At 34.9% G+C, this 17,715-nt stretch overlaps 2 protein-coding genes, 1 non-coding gene and 1 pseudogene across 8 annotated transcripts in view; 3 read left to right on the forward strand and 1 right to left on the reverse strand.

Moving 5' to 3' along the window:
• MED13 (mediator complex subunit 13) overlaps window positions 1–14,813 on the forward strand; it is a 98,097-nt gene extending 83,284 nt beyond the window's left edge. For 2 of the 3 annotated variants that reach the window (XM_039885824.1, XM_039885826.1), the window contains 3 exons: window positions 1,011–1,184; window positions 4,435–4,535; window positions 4,901–8,901. In XM_039885824.1, coding sequence (XP_039741758.1) covers window positions 1,011–1,184; window positions 4,435–4,535; window positions 4,901–5,033 — 408 coding nt within the window. In that variant the 3' untranslated portion in view covers window positions 5,034–8,901. Of the gene's footprint in view, window positions 1–1,010; window positions 1,185–4,434; window positions 4,536–4,900; window positions 8,902–14,802 lie in introns of those variants that run through there. The other variant, XM_039885825.1, reaches the window with a different exon arrangement.
• On the reverse strand, window positions 220–338 carry LOC120621232 (5S ribosomal RNA). Its single transcript, XR_005658100.1, has one exon. It is a non-coding gene; the product is annotated as a 5S ribosomal RNA (ribosomal RNA).
• On the forward strand, window positions 9,167–9,285 carry LOC120621222 (uncharacterized; annotated as a pseudogene).
• Window positions 13,838–17,715, forward strand: part of INTS2 (integrator complex subunit 2) — a 50,755-nt gene continuing 46,877 nt past the window's right edge. For 2 of the 4 annotated variants that reach the window (XM_039885830.1, XM_039885828.1), the window contains exons 1-3: window positions 13,886–13,978; window positions 15,253–15,559; window positions 16,196–16,334. In XM_039885830.1, coding sequence (XP_039741764.1) covers window positions 13,960–13,978; window positions 15,253–15,559; window positions 16,196–16,334 — 465 coding nt within the window. In that variant the 5' untranslated portion in view covers window positions 13,886–13,959. Of the gene's footprint in view, window positions 13,986–14,084; window positions 14,238–15,252; window positions 15,560–16,195; window positions 16,335–17,715 lie in introns of those variants that run through there. The other 2 variants (XM_039885829.1, XM_039885831.1) reach the window with 2 other exon arrangements.

Here is a 17,715-nt window from a genome sequence, read left to right on the forward strand (position 1 = left end):
ATGTTTAGAATCTACCTTTTTAAATAAAGAAGGATCTCTGTTCAATCTTACCTTGCATCTTTTCCTTTTTTAACTGAAAAAGAGATTGAAAAAAAATTAAAGAAAAGCACCAATAATCCTATCCCTTTCATTAAACCATTTTTACTTTAGCAAAGTACCTTTCTTTCATGTGTATTTATATTGTAGCTTTCAGTAAGTATAATCAGTTTTTTTTTTTATTGCCTACAGCACCCGGTATTCCTAGGTTGTCTCCCATCCAAGTACTAACCAGGCCCAACCCTGCTTAGCTTCCGAGATCAGACGAGATCGGGCATGTTCAGGGTGGCATGGCTGTAGACTATAATCAGCTTTTTAACATTGCATTGTCGTTTTACCATAATTTGTTATATTATTCCCAAAATGTTAGACTTTTTTTTTTCTGTTATAGGTAATGTTGGCAACAAATGTGTATCATTTTTCTTCTTCTTATCTATTTCCTTAAATACCAAGAAATACATTGATTAATCCAAAGGATATGAGGATCACTTAATAATTGTCCCTTATTTTTGCCTTAATGCCTTCCCGAACATTATTAATTACATTTTATAGATTGTGCTAGATGAACAAAGCTAAATTTTAAAGCACCTTTTGGACGGGGGTGTGGTGGTCAGGAATTAGGGGGTTTTAGGAAATAAGGTAGAAATTTCATTGAATATTTTGTGTTTTTCAGTCAGCTACAAAGATTTACACATGTACACACACGCTCTGAACATGGGCTTGGCGTAATAATACAAACTTATTAAAGAGTTGGCATATTAGTTTCCTTATGCAACTGTTAAAACTTATTTTTAAATGCTGTTACCTAATTATGATCCTCTAAGTACATAGCAATTTTTTCGTATCCTTCAGTATTTTTAAAAATTGAAGTGATAAGATTATGAGACTGATTGCCGTAAACCATTCTGTATTTTTATCTAGTGTCTAGGTATATCAAATGAACTAACACACTTTTAATTTCATCTTTTTTTAAGGGTCAAGGTACTGATCGGCTACTCTCAACAGAATCTCATGATGAAGTAACTAATATTCTTCAGCAACCATTGGCCCTTGGTTACTTTGTATCAACTGCCAAAGCGGGTCCATTACCTGACTGGTTCTGGTCAGCATGTCCTCAAGCACAATATCAGTGTCCCCTTTTTCTTAAGGTACTGCCATTTCAATTTCACTTCCAAAGTAATGATAATTAATGGCTTATATCCTAACGTGTAGATGTGGCTTTTTGAAACTTTGTAGCTTTTGCCTAAGTTTTTAAATGCTTGCCACATATAACTTTCTACAGAAGATCACAGAGAATTATCTAACTATGAAACAACTCTAATTTTTAAATTCATTTTAAGTTTGAACTTTTTAATCTTAAGTCAAACTTCTGGGACCCTTGCTTACATTATTTTCAACTGCACATATGGAAGTTTACAACTGGATAAACTTTATATTATCTTTAACAATTTCACTTTCTAATTGAGTATATTAAAGTTCAGAAAAACTTACTTGTCCAAAGTCATACATTGATGGTAGACTCAAGATTAAAATCTGGATCTTTCAGTGGTTATAATGTTATTTTTTGAATTCTATCATACCACACTTCTGTTAGTTTGCATTATTTTGGGGATTAAAGTATTTTTGTAAGAGTACTTTATATTTAGATCCATTTATTGCTTTTCAAAAAAACTTTCTAGCTTTGTATAAATTGCTATATTAAAACTACTGAGTGGTTTTCAAGTAATGAGATTCTCAGCCCCATAGTGACTCAGAACAAATTAATTAGCAAGTGATATAATGAGATTAAGATAAATCATAAAATGGTAAAATGAGATGTGAAAGCCCTATTCAGAGTTTGTCACTGCTGTTGCTATTATTACTACTATTCCAAAATAACAATTCAGGTCTGAGTCACATATTCTAGGATTAACCCCCAGAAGTTGACTGTTTTTTTCCATAGGTCATGCTAAATAACTTAACTACTTAACTAGTTTTTATTTGTAGGGTAAAAGTTGGATAGTGGACTTTAGTTTCTTGGGGTTACATTTTAATGCATTGCCTTTTTGCCCCAAGAATACTTCCCCATGGTGCTTGCAGCTGCAGTGTTTAACATTTACCCTAAGTTAATGTTCAGATTACAGTCCTAACCTTACCTCCAAAGTATGCCATGAAATATCTCACTTTTATTATTATTTTCGTATCGCTCTAGTATATTGATAGTCTTTGAAAGAAATGACATTATTCTATTTATAGCATTCTGTTTTTAGTAGTTCAATTGCTGAAAATGACAAATCCTAGGAAACGTAGCATTCATTCATCTGCATGATGTTAAATGAATGCTGGCATTGAGCTGCACTTTTTTTTAACTGGTAAAGGATTAATGGGTACGTGAACTAATAGGCTTGTTGCTATCTTTTAAGGCTGTTATTATTAAATCTTGATGCTCTTGGCACACATACTATTAAGTCAGTAACATTTGAGATTAAATAGTGAACTTCATGTTGTATTCATGAAGAATACAACAGCTGTTGATCTGAATTGACTATTAATGAGATAATATATTTAGAATGTCAGCCAAGGTTAATAATTAATTTTAACATATGACTTTTCTTCCCATTCTAATATACCTGCAGTGGTCTATACAGATCTTGTTACAAGAACATATTCCCAAGGGGGTTTATGCAAAATAGTAGTCTTTTTAGTTTCTATAAAACAAAGGGTTCTTTGGTCCTTTGGGAAATGCTACACATGCTTTCCTGCCCCCTTTTGTTATTATAATACATTAAATGCTCTGAAAAACAGCAAATAACATTGTTTACCTACCATTTTCTAAATTAATACACAAGAAAAGGATTGTGTAAAACCTATTAATGGTTCATGACCTTAGTGTTTCATGGAACAGTTTTTAAGGAAATACCACTTTACAAAAAGTCAGAGGACTGTCCAGATTCTTTACTACTCAGTATTTGCAGAGAGGATAGTATAAAGTGGGCATTCACCTTTAGATACAATATTAGGACTTCTAGTGTGAATTACCAGGTAAGGCATAGCTTAACCACAATTTTTCACCATTCGTTTTCATGCATCCCATTTTATTTCTATACCATAGGCAGTAAAACAACCTTGTTTGTTTCTTTTTGCTTTGAAAAATAATAGATAGTTAACTAGATGATTAAACACTGCAATTAGAACACTGGTACTAATTACGTTCATTTAATTTGTAGTGATCTGCCATATGACACTTGTTTTTAACTCATAAATCGAGATTATGTGCAATTGAAGCATATATATATTTGGTTATATTCTTGAATGTATAACTGAAGAGTTTACACATATATTACAGTTGTAGAGGAGACTTTACAGTATATAGAATGAGATCTGTAGTTGGTACTACCATCATGTCATAGCTTTTTAACTAATATATGTTGACAAAATATATATTTTTAAAATTAAAATAAAAAGAGTACCACTTTCATTTCTTTCACTCTTCATTGCCATAACTAAATGGATATGCCAGTTGCTACTAGGCTCCATGAAATTGAGTGGGCAGAGGAAGGCATTTATATACTGTATTACTGAGAGTGCTCACAATTCCACCAAAGGTAGATTTGTTTAAGCTTTATAGCTTTGTGTAGCACAGTGCCATGAGAACAGAAAACAAACACAGAGTTTGGCTGATACTAGAGATTCATTTTCATGCGGGGAATACTTTAAAATGTGGTGGGCTTTTATTCCAAATGGGCTAGGGCCCTCAGCAGCTGTGTGGCATTTTTGATTGTTCACTAGCAGTGAAATCTAAGAGAACCACCTGATTCCTGAGAGTATTTCCTGAAAATCAGAGTTCAGTTTTCAAGACAGAAATAAATCTGTTGGATTTTTCACATATCTTTTTGTCCTTCCCTGACTGTTCCAAATCTGTCTTCCTATAGTTTTCAAATAAATAAGTTATGTTAACCAAGGGAAAGAAAAGATTTATAGCTTTGTAAGTAAAATATTTGCATATATTTATTCCTATTACCTTTTTTAGTGCTCAACCTAGGTATATGTGTATAGTCTTAAGTTCTGTGTAACCTGGAAACAGACTGTACTCAGGTTTATCAGTTTAGTGCTTTCTTAAATGTTTACTTTACACATCTAGGCAGATTACACTTAGAAAATAATTGGAAATTTTGGGAGGGGATTATCATGTGGTCTCAAAAAATATAAAGCTGAAGAAAAGGAAGTAAGATTAAATATAGCACACACTTCAAAGTTACTTCTGTAATAAATTAAACAAGAACAAGCAGCATCTTTATATTGACTTCCATTCCTTGCATAGGTCTAAAATGTAGTTCATCAAGGAAGAGACCTTGGGAAATAAGGTAAAACCAACAGATTTTTTTCACTTGGCTGACTGATTATCTGGTTTTTTTTTAGGCCTCTTTGCACCTCCACGTGCCTTCAGTGCAATCTGACGAGCTGCTTCACAGTAAACACTCCCACCCACTTGACTCAAATCAGACTTCAGATGTCCTCAGGTATGGCTCTTTTTACTATTAAAGTTCTCCATTGCAACTGTGAATGAATATAATGTTAATCATAATTTTCTCATTTTTGATAATAGTTTACAGTTGTGTACCCTTGGATCTAGATGACTAGATATAGAGATGAATTATGAATTTTATCACTCAGAATGAGTGCTTTTCTTTCAAATACATGTAGTCTACTTTTGAGAGTAATTTTTAGGAAAATTAGTTCTCTTTAATCTCCCTAAGGAATTGCTATTGCATACCTTTTATGTTTTTTTAAGTGACTTTGGATCTCAGATGCCATAATTGGGAACTGCTTCTAAAATTTACAGTGTAAATAGATACATGACTCATTTAATTTATTTGCTTTTCAGGTTTGTTTTGGAACAGTACAATGCACTCTCCTGGCTAACCTGTGACCCTGCGATCCAGGACAGACGTTCATGTCTCCCAATTCATTTTGTGGTGCTGAATCAGTTATATAACTTTATCATGAATATGCTGTGATCTTCATTTGATGGAACTGTGCAAGAAAAGAACAAGGAAAAAAGACATTTCGCTGCAAGATTAAGTTACAAGTATCTCCTCAGTGAAAGTCATTTGTGATAGGGTCTAAATCTTATTACTTCAACAAATATTGTTTTGACTTGGGGGAGGGGCTATAACCCTGTTATTTTTCATTGACTATACTGAACTCTTTAGGGTGATGACTGATCATACAAAATGTATTATAACATTTTCGTAGCAAAATTAACCTTTTTTTTCCAGTCACAGTATTTGTGAAAAGTAATGAGCCATAGTACCCAGTCATGTTAAATGAATATTAAAAGCATGGAGAGGAAACGAGGAACAATGAATTTCAACATATGGCTTCAGAACATCAAGATGTTCTTGTATTGGATTATAGTATCTAGTATTCAGAATGCCTGCATCTCTTATTTATTGTAAGTTTTTAAATGTATAAATTGTCTTATATTTCTTAACCTCTTTTATAAAAATTTTCCTAGAAGGTTTATACTGCCTTCTTGCTTTAAAGCAATTGGTCTAAAATATATGTAATCGTCTTAATTAAAAAGTTGCAGTAGGGTTGCTTTTAGAGTATTATTTTTTTGTAAGGGGGTGGGTGGGACAGTAAATTTGTATTGTCTCGATGTACAGTTTAATGGGGATAGAGGGAGAATAATGTCCATACCATTGTGTGTGGAGGATTTACAGCTAAGCTGTAGTTGCAGAGTACATGTACAGTAATGAAGTTCACTGTGTTTATAAATTGAAAAGGTACCGGGTCTTACAGCATTTTATATATCACACCTTTACAGAATAACATGATGGCAATATACAAGTGATATTGTTAGGTAGTTTAACTTAGAATAAAATGAAAATTCTTCAGTTATATTTTGTACTATGGTTTAGGGCTATGACTAATATTTCAGGCCATTTCCAGTGAAAAGAAACGTAGTTTTACAAGAAAAACATTTGCTACTGAATGCTTAAACAAATTTTGGTGTTTAATGTTACATGCTTAAATTTTTTTCAGTTTTAACAGTGGCACATCTAGGCATGGGAATATTATTAATTATGAAAATTATCTTCAAGATCTTCTATAAGGTTGAAATTTAGCCCAGCTCTAGGCATTTTACAAATTATTTTAAGAGCAGTCTCTCTTGATTTTTTTTTTTTTTTTTAAATTAAAGATTGGGAATGTGTGTGAGAGTATGCATATGTATGGGTGTGTGTGTGCAATCAAACTGTGGTGTAAATAGATTCTCAGTGAATCTGGTATTCAGACTCTTATTCCACTAGTTAAAGAACCATTTTCTAAACTTTAATCAGTTTCCTTTTGCCTTTTTTATTTATTTAATTTTCTTGGTTTGGAGATGACAGTCCCAAACACCAGAGTCTGTACTTTTCTATAACATAGCTCAGATTAAGGCAGGGCATATGCCAAGGAGGTTCTCACCTCCCTAAAGAAGGGACTTGAATTTTAGGGACTTTAATTCACCCCTTCCTTCCATGCAGCTTCCCCTCTTCTTGTTTGCACATGCCAAGATAATTGCTTTTATGCAGGCTTTACCCTCTTGAAAAATTCTTTCTACAGTGCTGCTCACACGAGAGTCCAAGTTAGCTTCCTACCTGTGTTGCTGACTTGAATTCACAGTCGCCAAGTCTACCTATCTTTCTTGGAAGCAGTCTAGCAAAATTCCACATTTGTAAGTTCTCTAATTCTCTACAAGGACAAAGTCAATTGTATTTACAAAACAGTAATTCGGTATGTTTTATTTTTTTACTGAAACTGAAATTTGTTTTGTAAATACTATATGTTTAGCTTCAGTACCACTTTCTTATGAACAATATAACTTCTTCAAATTGTGAATATTAAAACATTAACAAGTCTTGTTTTTTTCTATAAAGAAAATATAATTGATGTCAAAGATTTTCAATCATTTCTTCAAAATTATAATGCAATCCCAGTGGTCAGCATATTTTGAAATTACAATTTAAAGATCACATTTCTGCATTCATGTGAAATTATGCTAACACACTACAGATTATGTTGGCATGTTTTGTTCTTTACTTATTCTAAAAATACTTGTCTGAGATTTGAAGGAAAAGATGCTGATTTGGAATTTCTATGAAAAGAATATCTTTTTTTATATACTTAGCGCAATAGTGACTTTTTTTTTTAAAAAAAAAAAGCTGTATTCTCAGTTGTTTAAAATCACTAGCCTTTAGTAACCAGACCTCAGTCTGACAAGAGATTTAAGAAAAATTATTCCCTGACAGTTTCTTTTATATGGAGCCATAAGGATGGAACCCATTATACAATTCCTTTTTATCTGGGAATCAGGGAGTAGTTTCCAAATAAACATGATTTACTGATAAGATTTTTTTTCTTCCTTTCATATATAAGTTCACACTCAAATAGAAAATTATTAAATAGCCATTATAAAAGGTTGGGAGACTTATTTCAGAAAAAAAAAAAAGCGTTTTATGCAGGACGAATGGATCTGACTTACAAATATACTGTCACAGACAAGTATGGGTAATTTTGTTTAAATAGGTAAGCAAAATAATATACTTTATACCAGTTGATCACCAACACCTTGACTTCTTTGTTACAGTGCTAATATCTTTTTTTTGTGTGTGTGAAGTTATCCATTACAAAGCAGGGTGGAAGTTCAGTATTTTGAAATTTAAAAAGATTACTTATATAATGTCTGCTTCCAGCCAGTGAGAAACATCTAGCCATACCTTTCTTATGCAAGCCATTCAGTTATCAGGACTGTGAATTAACACTGTATGAATAAATTCTGTACACCTTATTGTTTGGCCAGAAGGCCACCAAGTGTACTTACATGTAATCCTTAATTTTTAAAGTAGCTGTAATTTTTAAATCTTTCTAAACTTTTCTTAAACCACTAAAATTAAGCTCTTACTAGTCAATTATCCTCAGCTGTATTCGTACTCAAATTGTCAGTATGGCACAGATTACTGTATTAAAATATTCTCCTTTCGTCTTCATATTTACCTTCTGAGGTAATTTTTTAACTTAATGTATTACTACGAAGATTTGAAGATCTTTAATCAAGCACTATGTTAATACTGTAATATCAAAATACTATGTTGCATTATTTAAAATGTTCAAATTGAATACATTAAAAGGAAGTTTTTAAATGCTGTTGCATCCTATAATTTGCTACTCATCCACTATGGCATTGCATATCAGTCTATTAACACATTTAATGTGCATGAGTGATGTTTTGGTCTGCGTTTCCTCCTTAAGATTTTAGTTTGTCTAAATTAAAGAAAAATGTTTTTGACATACTTTTTTTTTTTTTTTTTTTGGCCCTCTACCCTGCTGCCCCCCAAATCAGCTGGAAATCTTAATTTTTTGGTTTGGTTTTTCTTGGTGTTTTAATGGGCCCAGAACTGTGGTTTAAAATATATACGTATATATTTTTTCTTTTTGTGTGGAGTATTAAAAAAACTGGATTAGGGACCTAAAATACTCCTCAGGTTGATGTATTCATGAAGTTTTAAAATAGCTTTAGTTTTCAAAGTAAACTGGATTTGTGGACCTTAACGTTACTGAATTTAAACTACAAATTGTAACGTCATTACTGGACATGTGTCAGCATCAACTCTCTCAAATAGTTTGGTCACTTTATGAAGGGGCGTTTTAAAGTTGTTTAGCAGTGACACAATATGGTCCAATTGCTTTTTTTTTAACGTGACAAAAAAAGAATAAGGAACAAACACTATTGCTGCCGAATGCCATAACACTGAGTTGTACAAATTGTGATTGAGGAAATGAAAAGGTTTATACTTTTTAAAAAAAAAAAACAAATGGAATAAATTATTCATGAAGCCTTCATTGTGGTGTCTCATTCTGTTGAAAATATTTCTCTTAAATTTGTGTAAAAATTAGTAGTATTTGTGTCATTTATGAATAGAAAGGGGCAACCTAAGAACTGATTGATGGACTTTTAACTTCTCTATCTGAAGTATTTTATTTAAAAAAAAGATTTTAATCATATATTAATGTGTGATATATAGGCTAATTATATATGCACATACATACTAATTCCTTTTATACCGATCACTTTGATATCAGTTTTCTAGTCTAAAGTTACCTTTGAGTCAATGGCCATGCCACCCTGAACAAGCCCGATCCCGTCTGATCTTGGAAGCTGAGCAGGGTCGGGCCTTGTTAGTACTTGGATGGGAGACCACCTAGGAAGACTGGGTGCTGTAGGCATAAAAAATAAAAAAATAAGGGATTGTAAGTTGACAAGGTCCTTGCAATCTGTGAGGTCAACCAAGGGTTGCCTTGCCTAAAAAAATAATAAAGTTACCTTTGAATATTTAAAGCATAGCTCTATTTTTTAGATCACATAAATGTTTCTGAAACATAAAAGTGTTCAGATATAAACACTACATCAAAAATAGTTGTCATTTTGTATAAGCAGCTATTTTAAATATTTTTGTCCAAACTTCAGCTAAGGATAAATTCCAAAGTTGTCATTTTGAAAGACTTTCTGCCAGCAGAATTTTAAAATAATCCTTTAAAAGGATATGTATGTTGTCGGAACTTAAATTATTTTGTCTCACAGTTTATATTACCTCTAATTTTTTTTTTTTTACTACAGTGTTATGTATGACTAAAAATAACTGCAAATCAGGCTTGGCTTTTTTTTGCGGGGGGAGGGTATTCGCTTGTAGTACATACAACCTTTCTTTACTATTTGTAGTTTCAATATTGAAAACCAATCCCTGAAAAATCATATTGAGTGGCTTACTCTGAAGGAATTGATTTTTTTTCTTCAATAGCTAAATCAAATCTGCAAAACACAAACTCTTTCTTCCTTGTAAACAGTCATCAAAAACTGTCGTGTGTTGACTATCAAATATGTTCATTTCTACCTGATGCCCTGACTTTAGTCTAAATTAGCATTATTCAATGCCATATAAGTTATTAGATAAAACAGCCTTATCTGGTTGGACCACCGCAATATACTGCTAACTTGGTCTCTCTACTGTGTGTTCTTTACTTGATAGCGTAAAATCCTTTATGGCTCCTGTTTGCTGTAAAGATAAATGCCAAAAGTCTTAACATGCCCACTTCTCCACAAGCCTCAAAATGGGACTCTTCCTGTTCTCCTCCTAGCCTCTTAGGCATTTGAGTTCTTTGAACGCCCCATGGTTATTTTTGCCTTGCCTCTGGGTAATTTCCCCATGTATCCTTGCTTCAGATGCGGTCCCCTTGTTAAATACTCTTACTATAATAATCTATGTGGAGCCTAAGTTGTCCGATTATTTCTCCCCCTTACCCAGTGACTCCACGAGGATAAAAAATTGGTCTATTTTGCTTACCACTGTATCTCCAGAATCCAACACAACACTGAACATGTAGTAAGGCACTGAAATATTTTTCGAATAGACTTCATGTGATAAAACACCTCAAACCACAGAACTTAGCTTAAATGTGAGTTTTGCAAATGAAGTTATAAAATTCTAACTATTTGGGAATAATTTTTACATTAGTATAAATAGTTTAGGATCACTGGGTTAGGATTCTTGTACTCTTAAATTTTCCACCTTCTAGTTTGTGACCAGGCAAAAAATTAAACCTCGTAAAGTCTCAGTTTGTCGTTTGTAGATGACCTTAATAGTAGCCATACCTTTCTAACCAGCTTTGTGAATCTCAAAGGAAATTGCAAAAGCCACTTTGATATTTGTAAAATAGGAGTTGTGAGGAATGATTAATGTAATACCTACGTCCCCTAGAAGAGTCAAATCCAGAATGAACTAAGGCTTGCACAAGGAAAACAATATGCTTACGGCTACAAGGACTTTTAAGTGTTCCTAGCAAGAGCAAGGATGAATGAGATATAAAGAGTAAAGTATTTAATACTCAAGCTTTATCTCCCTTCTGTACTATGATAGAAGAAAAGCAAAGGGTGGCTTGGGAGCACTGAAGAGAAATACTTTAATGAAGAGAAGTGCTTTGTCAAGGAAAGATTTCTTAGCAAGGGAACACTGGATGTGAGAGGTAAAGAGAATGAAACTCATTCCAGACAGAATGAACGGTGGGGGAGAAGACCCATGAATAACATGGAAGATTTGGGAACCAAGCAGTCGAAACTGACTAAACTGGAGGCACCATGGTGGGACATGGCGAGAGTCCAGGCTAAAGAGTGAGAAGTCAGATCATGAAAAACTTGCCTTTTAAATTCCACCTTGAGGAGAATCAACTTTATCTCAAAGCATGGAAGTGTTTTAGTTCTAGGGATGATTCATAATTGGTTGAACAATCATACCCCCAAAAGGCTTGATCGGTGGAGCTATGTCAATCTGGAGGGATGTCTAATGCTATACTATAGAACCATGGCCGGATCCTATTCAACATTTTATCCATAAAATTAATGAAGATATGATCTGTATAGCCAAAGTAGATAGCCAGTGTAAAACAGGAGTCCAAAAGATCTTAACAGGCTGTAACGATGAAAGAAATCATAGAAGAGGCACACTATGGAAAATAATTATTAAAAGAGTTCCGTGTTGAGAAAACTGGAGCTGGATGTCTCCTGAGATCCTTTACTTTTGAAATTCTGTGATTCTATTTCCAAAGAACATTGGTCCTCCTTTAAATACCTAGGTCTAATAATTTCTTGGAGCTCATTTACTCAGCAATAGTCTACGTAAAAGCACCTAGTATTCCTGAAACATGGTAATGTTCCCCACCACCCCTGGCTTTTGGTTTCTCCTTTCTTTCCCCAGTCTGACTGAAAAAGTAGAAGAGTAAATAAAAGTAATCCAGTCAGAGGACAATGTTTACTTCATCCAGGAAGGAGTCTTTTGCCCCCAAGTGTAGGAGCTACACAGCATGTTTCATCAATTCTAAGACACCAGTAATTGTAAGACGTTATTTTATGTACCACTAAGGAATAAAAAATAATGCCAAGTAGGACTTAACAAACTTGATTTTAAGACATCCCAATTTCAGAAATGTTCAAATGTGAAAAAAAATCACAATTTATGAAATAGATCTTTATGAACAGAAATGGTAATGAGCCTCAGTGTTACATTAGTCTTAAAGGATTATTCAAATATTTTATAATCACAAAAGGGCACACCATAACTATATAAGATACTCCTCTGATAATCAAAGGTTTTGTGATTCACAGGAAATAAATGTTTGGGCTAATTTGTTGTGTTATTTACCATTCTAGAAATTCCTGAATCTGCTTAATTGAACATCTGGGTTGAAAAGTCTTTATAAATTGATTTTAGTAATCAGCCTCAGAGGAAGCACGTCTAAAACTCAAAAGCCATGAGTAAACCTTTTTTCACTAGGGTGTCTGAGTTCTATATGACTGTCAAAATGATTTCATTGACAAACATTACAATGTAGATTTGAAAGACCTGCTGACTAAGTGGATATGAGGGGGAAAGGCTGGAGTCTAAGATGACTTCCATGTACCTGGCTTGAGCGACTTGGTGGGTGGTGGTGGTGGTATTTACAGAGATAAGAATTGGAAGAGAAGAAACAGGGGACTTAGAGGAAAATAAGTGTCAGCACTGATCACACTCTATCTCATTCAGGCTGGATGCAATTTGTTGTCCTCTGTAGATCAAATGGATCTGCAATGTTGTTTCTCCATTAATGGTTTCAGGATCATAAACAATTAGAGTTGGAAGAAAGTAAAAATCAGTTCTTATCTACCTTCTCATTCATTCCCAAACCAGTATTTGAATTCCCTTCATACTCTCCCTGTGAAATGATCATCCAGGGAGATTAAATTGCTTTACCTCTCTGAGTCTCAATTTACACAACTGTAAAATGGAGATTGTTACCTACCTCAGAGAATAAAATCAGTAGACTAGAGCACTAGTGCCTAGCAAGTGATCAAAAAATAAGTCTTTAATAAATTTCAGCTTAAAAATGACTGTTGTACAGTTGTGAAATAAATTTGTGTGTAGTGAGCTACTATGTAAAGAAATAGAATACATAACAATTAGGACGTATTATTTCATAAAACGTTAGTTTCCATTTAAATGGGGAGTATAAATGCATATGTGTGTTGACACACAATGTAAAATCTATTAATGCGGATCAGGTGGCAAAAAGTTTGAGAAACTGCAACCACCACACATTAGTTCTTTTCTTCCTTTTCTGATTTTTCATGTTGAAAGCAGACCTTATTTTCAAAGAGGTTATCCCTCTGTCAGAGCCTTGGAAACTATGAATTATGTAATACCGTATCTCTGTAAAATATTTTTGTTTCCAGCTCCTAGCACAATGTCTTGTAAACAGGTGCTAAATCCACTACGACTGAACCAGGTACTAGAAATAATATGAAAATACATAGGGACTAGTGGTTTTTAATCTTTTCTGGGTGATCAGGTTTCTTTTGAGAAGCTGGACGTTTTGGACCCTCTTTCCGGAACACATGCCAAGCACTCGCAATTCTGCAGATTCCAGAGAATTCCTGAAACTTCATTCTTCGCGCTCTAAAATCTAAAGGCCCTAAATTAAGAACCCTGAAATGAAGATGTTTAACTTCTGACCGTGTGTGAGGTCGAGAGAAGGCAGATCGAGATTAGATTACTTTAAAAATTTTCCTACAAATCCTAGGATTCTAGAACTTTTACCTGCTTTGTCACTTGAATGCCACGATAATCCTGTGATGATGAAACCGCAGTTCGAAGGGGTTTAATGATTGCTGTAAAAGGACTGAGCTAGTATCCTCTAGCAAACATACTAGAAGAAAGTTCCAAAGACTTCAGGGGTGAAATTGGGCAGAGCAAACAGCGGGGGAGGAAGGGGTGGGGCCGCGCACGCGCACCGTTGCATCAGCGCCGACGTCTCCCGGTGTCTTCTCGCAGCCACCCTTCCTTTCAGTCCAGTACGGTGGCCGACGGGAGCCAGATGCTGGGGATGAATGAAGGTGCTGGGTACGGGTTGAAACAGTCTCCTCCGCTTTCCGCTCCCTTCAGTCTGGGTTCTCCCTTTGCGCGCTGTCCCCACCCAGCCCCTATAACGCCGCGGACCCTATTGGTTCCGGCGTCTGAGTTCTTGGTGCCCGGGTCGACTGGGGTCGACTCAGGGCACCGTGAGTGTAGGGGAACCCAGATTATCGCCTAGGCCCAATTTCGGACCGCGCTCTCAATTTCTACCGCGTCCCGCTTCTAAGGCGTGGAATCCGGGTAGGGGCCTGGGAGGTTGGAGGGTAGATGTTAAGGTATGAAGATTCCGCTGTTAAGGCCTCAGCGCGTGCCCTGGTCCGCGTCGGCCACCCGCCGGACATTTCTCAGCCAGAGGGACTGGTTGGTTCTTATTACTCCCAGGGCAAGACCTATGATCACACAGAGTCCGGCGCCTCTGCTCCTTCAGCCCGCCCCTCTATTAAAAGGCCAGCTCCTCTTGCTTAAAAGCCAGTGTTTCTTCTGCTCACGACTGTTACCCATGATGGCTTTGACTGACTGGTCCCTGTTCTTTTTATTGATTGATTGATTGATTGATTGATTGCTTCTGATTACTCCTGAAGACAGAGGAGTGCCCTAGTGGGACTCATCTTTCTCTCATAGCTAATTGCCCTCACAGCTGTTTTTTACCCAGGGTACACAGGATATTGTTAAAGCCTCCAGAGCTTTGAATTTGACTACTGATTGCTTCTGGCTACTGAGGCGATTTTTAAATGCTGACTCTTGGAGGGTGGGAAATAGAAGCCTAACATTCTTTACATATGTCGGATAGGCATATGAAACTGAGGTTCGGAAGAGGAGCATTCTTAACTATGGCATTCATTTACTTTTATTTTACGTTGTGGTGCTCATATGATTGGTGTAGTGGAGAAAGCTGTGGACTGGGATAACTTGCTAAATGAGAGTTCAGCCTTGACTTTTGCCATTAACTAGTAATATTACTGTGGGCTTATTACATAATCTCTCTGGGCTTCATATTCCTTCGTAGCAAAATAAGAGTGTTAGAACAGAGGATCCCTAAGACCGAAAGAGACATTAACATGCTGTTTTCTTTCTCATTTTCCAGATGGTGGTAGAAACATAGGGAGCCTTTAGTTGTCCCAGGAACCCATTGCCAACATAGGGGCCTTTTAAAGATAGACCACATTTTTCAGGGTGTTTAAAAAAGGGGCGTTCATACATGTGGAAATACACCCCTACTTTCATTTGTTTTTATTTATTTATTTTTTTACATTAGGATCAACAGTGATGATGACTGAGTGTACAAGCCTTCAGTTTGTCAGCCCGTTTGCTTTTGAGGCAATGCAGAAAGTGGATGTTGTTCGTTTGGCATCTTTAAGTGATCCAGAATTAAGACTTCTTCTGCCCTGCTTGGTGCGGATGGCACTTTGTGCTCCTGCTGATCAGAGCCAAAGCTGGGCCCAGGATAAAAAACTCATCCTTCGCCTTCTTTCTGGAGTGGAAGCTGTCAATTCCATTGTTGCATTGTTGTCCGTGGACTTTCATGCTTTAGAACAAGATGCCAACAAAGAACAGCAGCTTAGGTAATGTTATGTTATATAGTATGTGGATTGATATTGGATTTGCCTAAGATGGGAGAGTCAAATGTTTTTTGGAGCTTTTTAAGCTTTTTATTGGATACTTCTCCAGAAAAGAGACGATTGAGAATCTGAACTTTGGAGAGCTCTTAGTTTTTTTAAAAAATATATTTATAGTTAAAATTCTTTTGAATTCCGTATTATAAAATGTCGTATAGAAAAGTTTGGCCATATACACTGTTGTATTCAGAGTAAACTGATTAGGCCAATTACTTGCATGGGAAGTGGATAAGTTAAGCTCCCCTGAAATAGAATGATTTATTAGAATCAACCGGGAGGCTTTTTAAGCTCCCATTGATTCTCCATAATTTGGGGCAGATGTTTTGTCCTTTATTGCCCATTGCGAATCCAGTAGTGAGTCACTTTTGTTACTGGAAGTGAATGTTAACTATCATTTGCGATGGAGTCTTTACATAGGTTGTGAATTCCTGAAATAGGCAAACTAAATGGTATTTCAGAAGTAATACATTCATGAAATGTATGAAAAGAATTCATACATTTTATTTCAATGACAATTTTTCTGCTTTTGTATCTTTGCCAATGTTCTCATAATTACTGTTTTACATGTTTGTGCTCTATTAGGCATAAACTTGGAGGAGGCACTGGAGAAAGCATCCTAGTATCACAGCTTCAGCACGGACTGACATTAGAGTTTGAACACAGTGATTCACCTCGTCGATTACGGCTTGTGCTTAGTGAACTGTTGGCAATTATGAACAAGGTGCATTTATTTTAATCACAGCTGAAAATATGCATGATTTGATATGTACATATAAAAGGTAGAAACAGGCAAGAAGGTAGGCAGGTTGCATCCTTAATCTATACCTATTTCTATTCATTATGTAAGTTTTCCTTGAAAGGATAGTAAATGCCAGCCTTAAAGACTTTTTTTCTCTAATTACTATTTACTCTCATTTATGCCTATTCTGTATTCTCTATTATAGGAATTTTTTTCTGTATGGTGTTCATACAGTGGCTTCTCCATAGTTAGAAAGGTAACATAGTTCAAGACTTGTACAAATTACCAAATTTGATAATACCTTAATAGGATACAATTTCTCCTATAAAATGTTATGATATGTAACTAAAAAATGTATACGATTCCTTTAGACACTGAATGAGCATAAATTACCTCTTATATAACAGGGAATAGAGTGTACCAAAGCTGAATTGGATGTAGAATCATTGGCTAGCCTCACCAGATGACTAAATTGTTTCTGTACAGTAATGAAGGCTATTCAGCTTCTCATCTCAGCAAAACGATAGACACTTTAGGTAATGGACCTTTCGGTAATTATGGTTAATTGAAACTCTGAATTTTAAATTTGTCAGTGTCAGGGGAGTAGCACTACAAAGAACAAAATTCGATCTTCATGTTAAGATGGCTTAAATGAGATTAGACCCACAATTTCAAAGGCAAAGTTATTTACTGTTAGAATTTCAAGATCAGTTAATTTATAATAATATTTAGTTTTATAAATTTTGGGGGAAAAAATCCTAAATTCTTTTTCCAAAGAAAAAACTAGGTAAAAGGCGGTTTTCGTTAGTTTTAGATAGTTTTTAAGATACATTACAAACCTTTTAAAAATTTCTTTCTATTACAATTATTTCCTTCTACTCTTTTCTACTGTTCTGAAAGTCTTTAATTTTAACCAGTATTTTTCCTACATCTGTTTTTCAATATCTCACTGTTAGCTCCAAAAACAGGTGGCTTTTCTCTTATGAGAGGTTTCTAATTTTCCAGTTCAGTACTCTTTTGATATGGGAAATGTGATGAAACTACTGAAGGAAATTTTCAAAAAAGTTAGTAGGTGCTTTTGTTGACCTAAATTTTTATTCTTTATTTTACTTACAGTTTATTGGGAATTGAACATGAATTTATATTTATTATATGACTTAAAGTTTACAGTTTTTTGACTTTTTTTCAGCTACAACTTATATAGGTAGCATTTCCAGTTCATTGCTTTGATTTGTCTTATGTTTAATTCCAGATGTCTCCAAATATTTATATAAAAATAAATTATAGCGACCCATATTGCCATGTCTGAATAATAATTAATATGACTGCTAATTGGTTACATTGGTTTACATTCATTGAATAC

The sequence above is a fragment of the Pteropus medius genome, unplaced genomic scaffold (genome assembly GCF_902729225.1).
Source record: "Pteropus medius unplaced genomic scaffold, Ma_sr-lr_union100, whole genome shotgun sequence".
NCBI lineage: Eukaryota > Metazoa > Chordata > Mammalia > Chiroptera > Pteropodidae > Pteropus > Pteropus medius.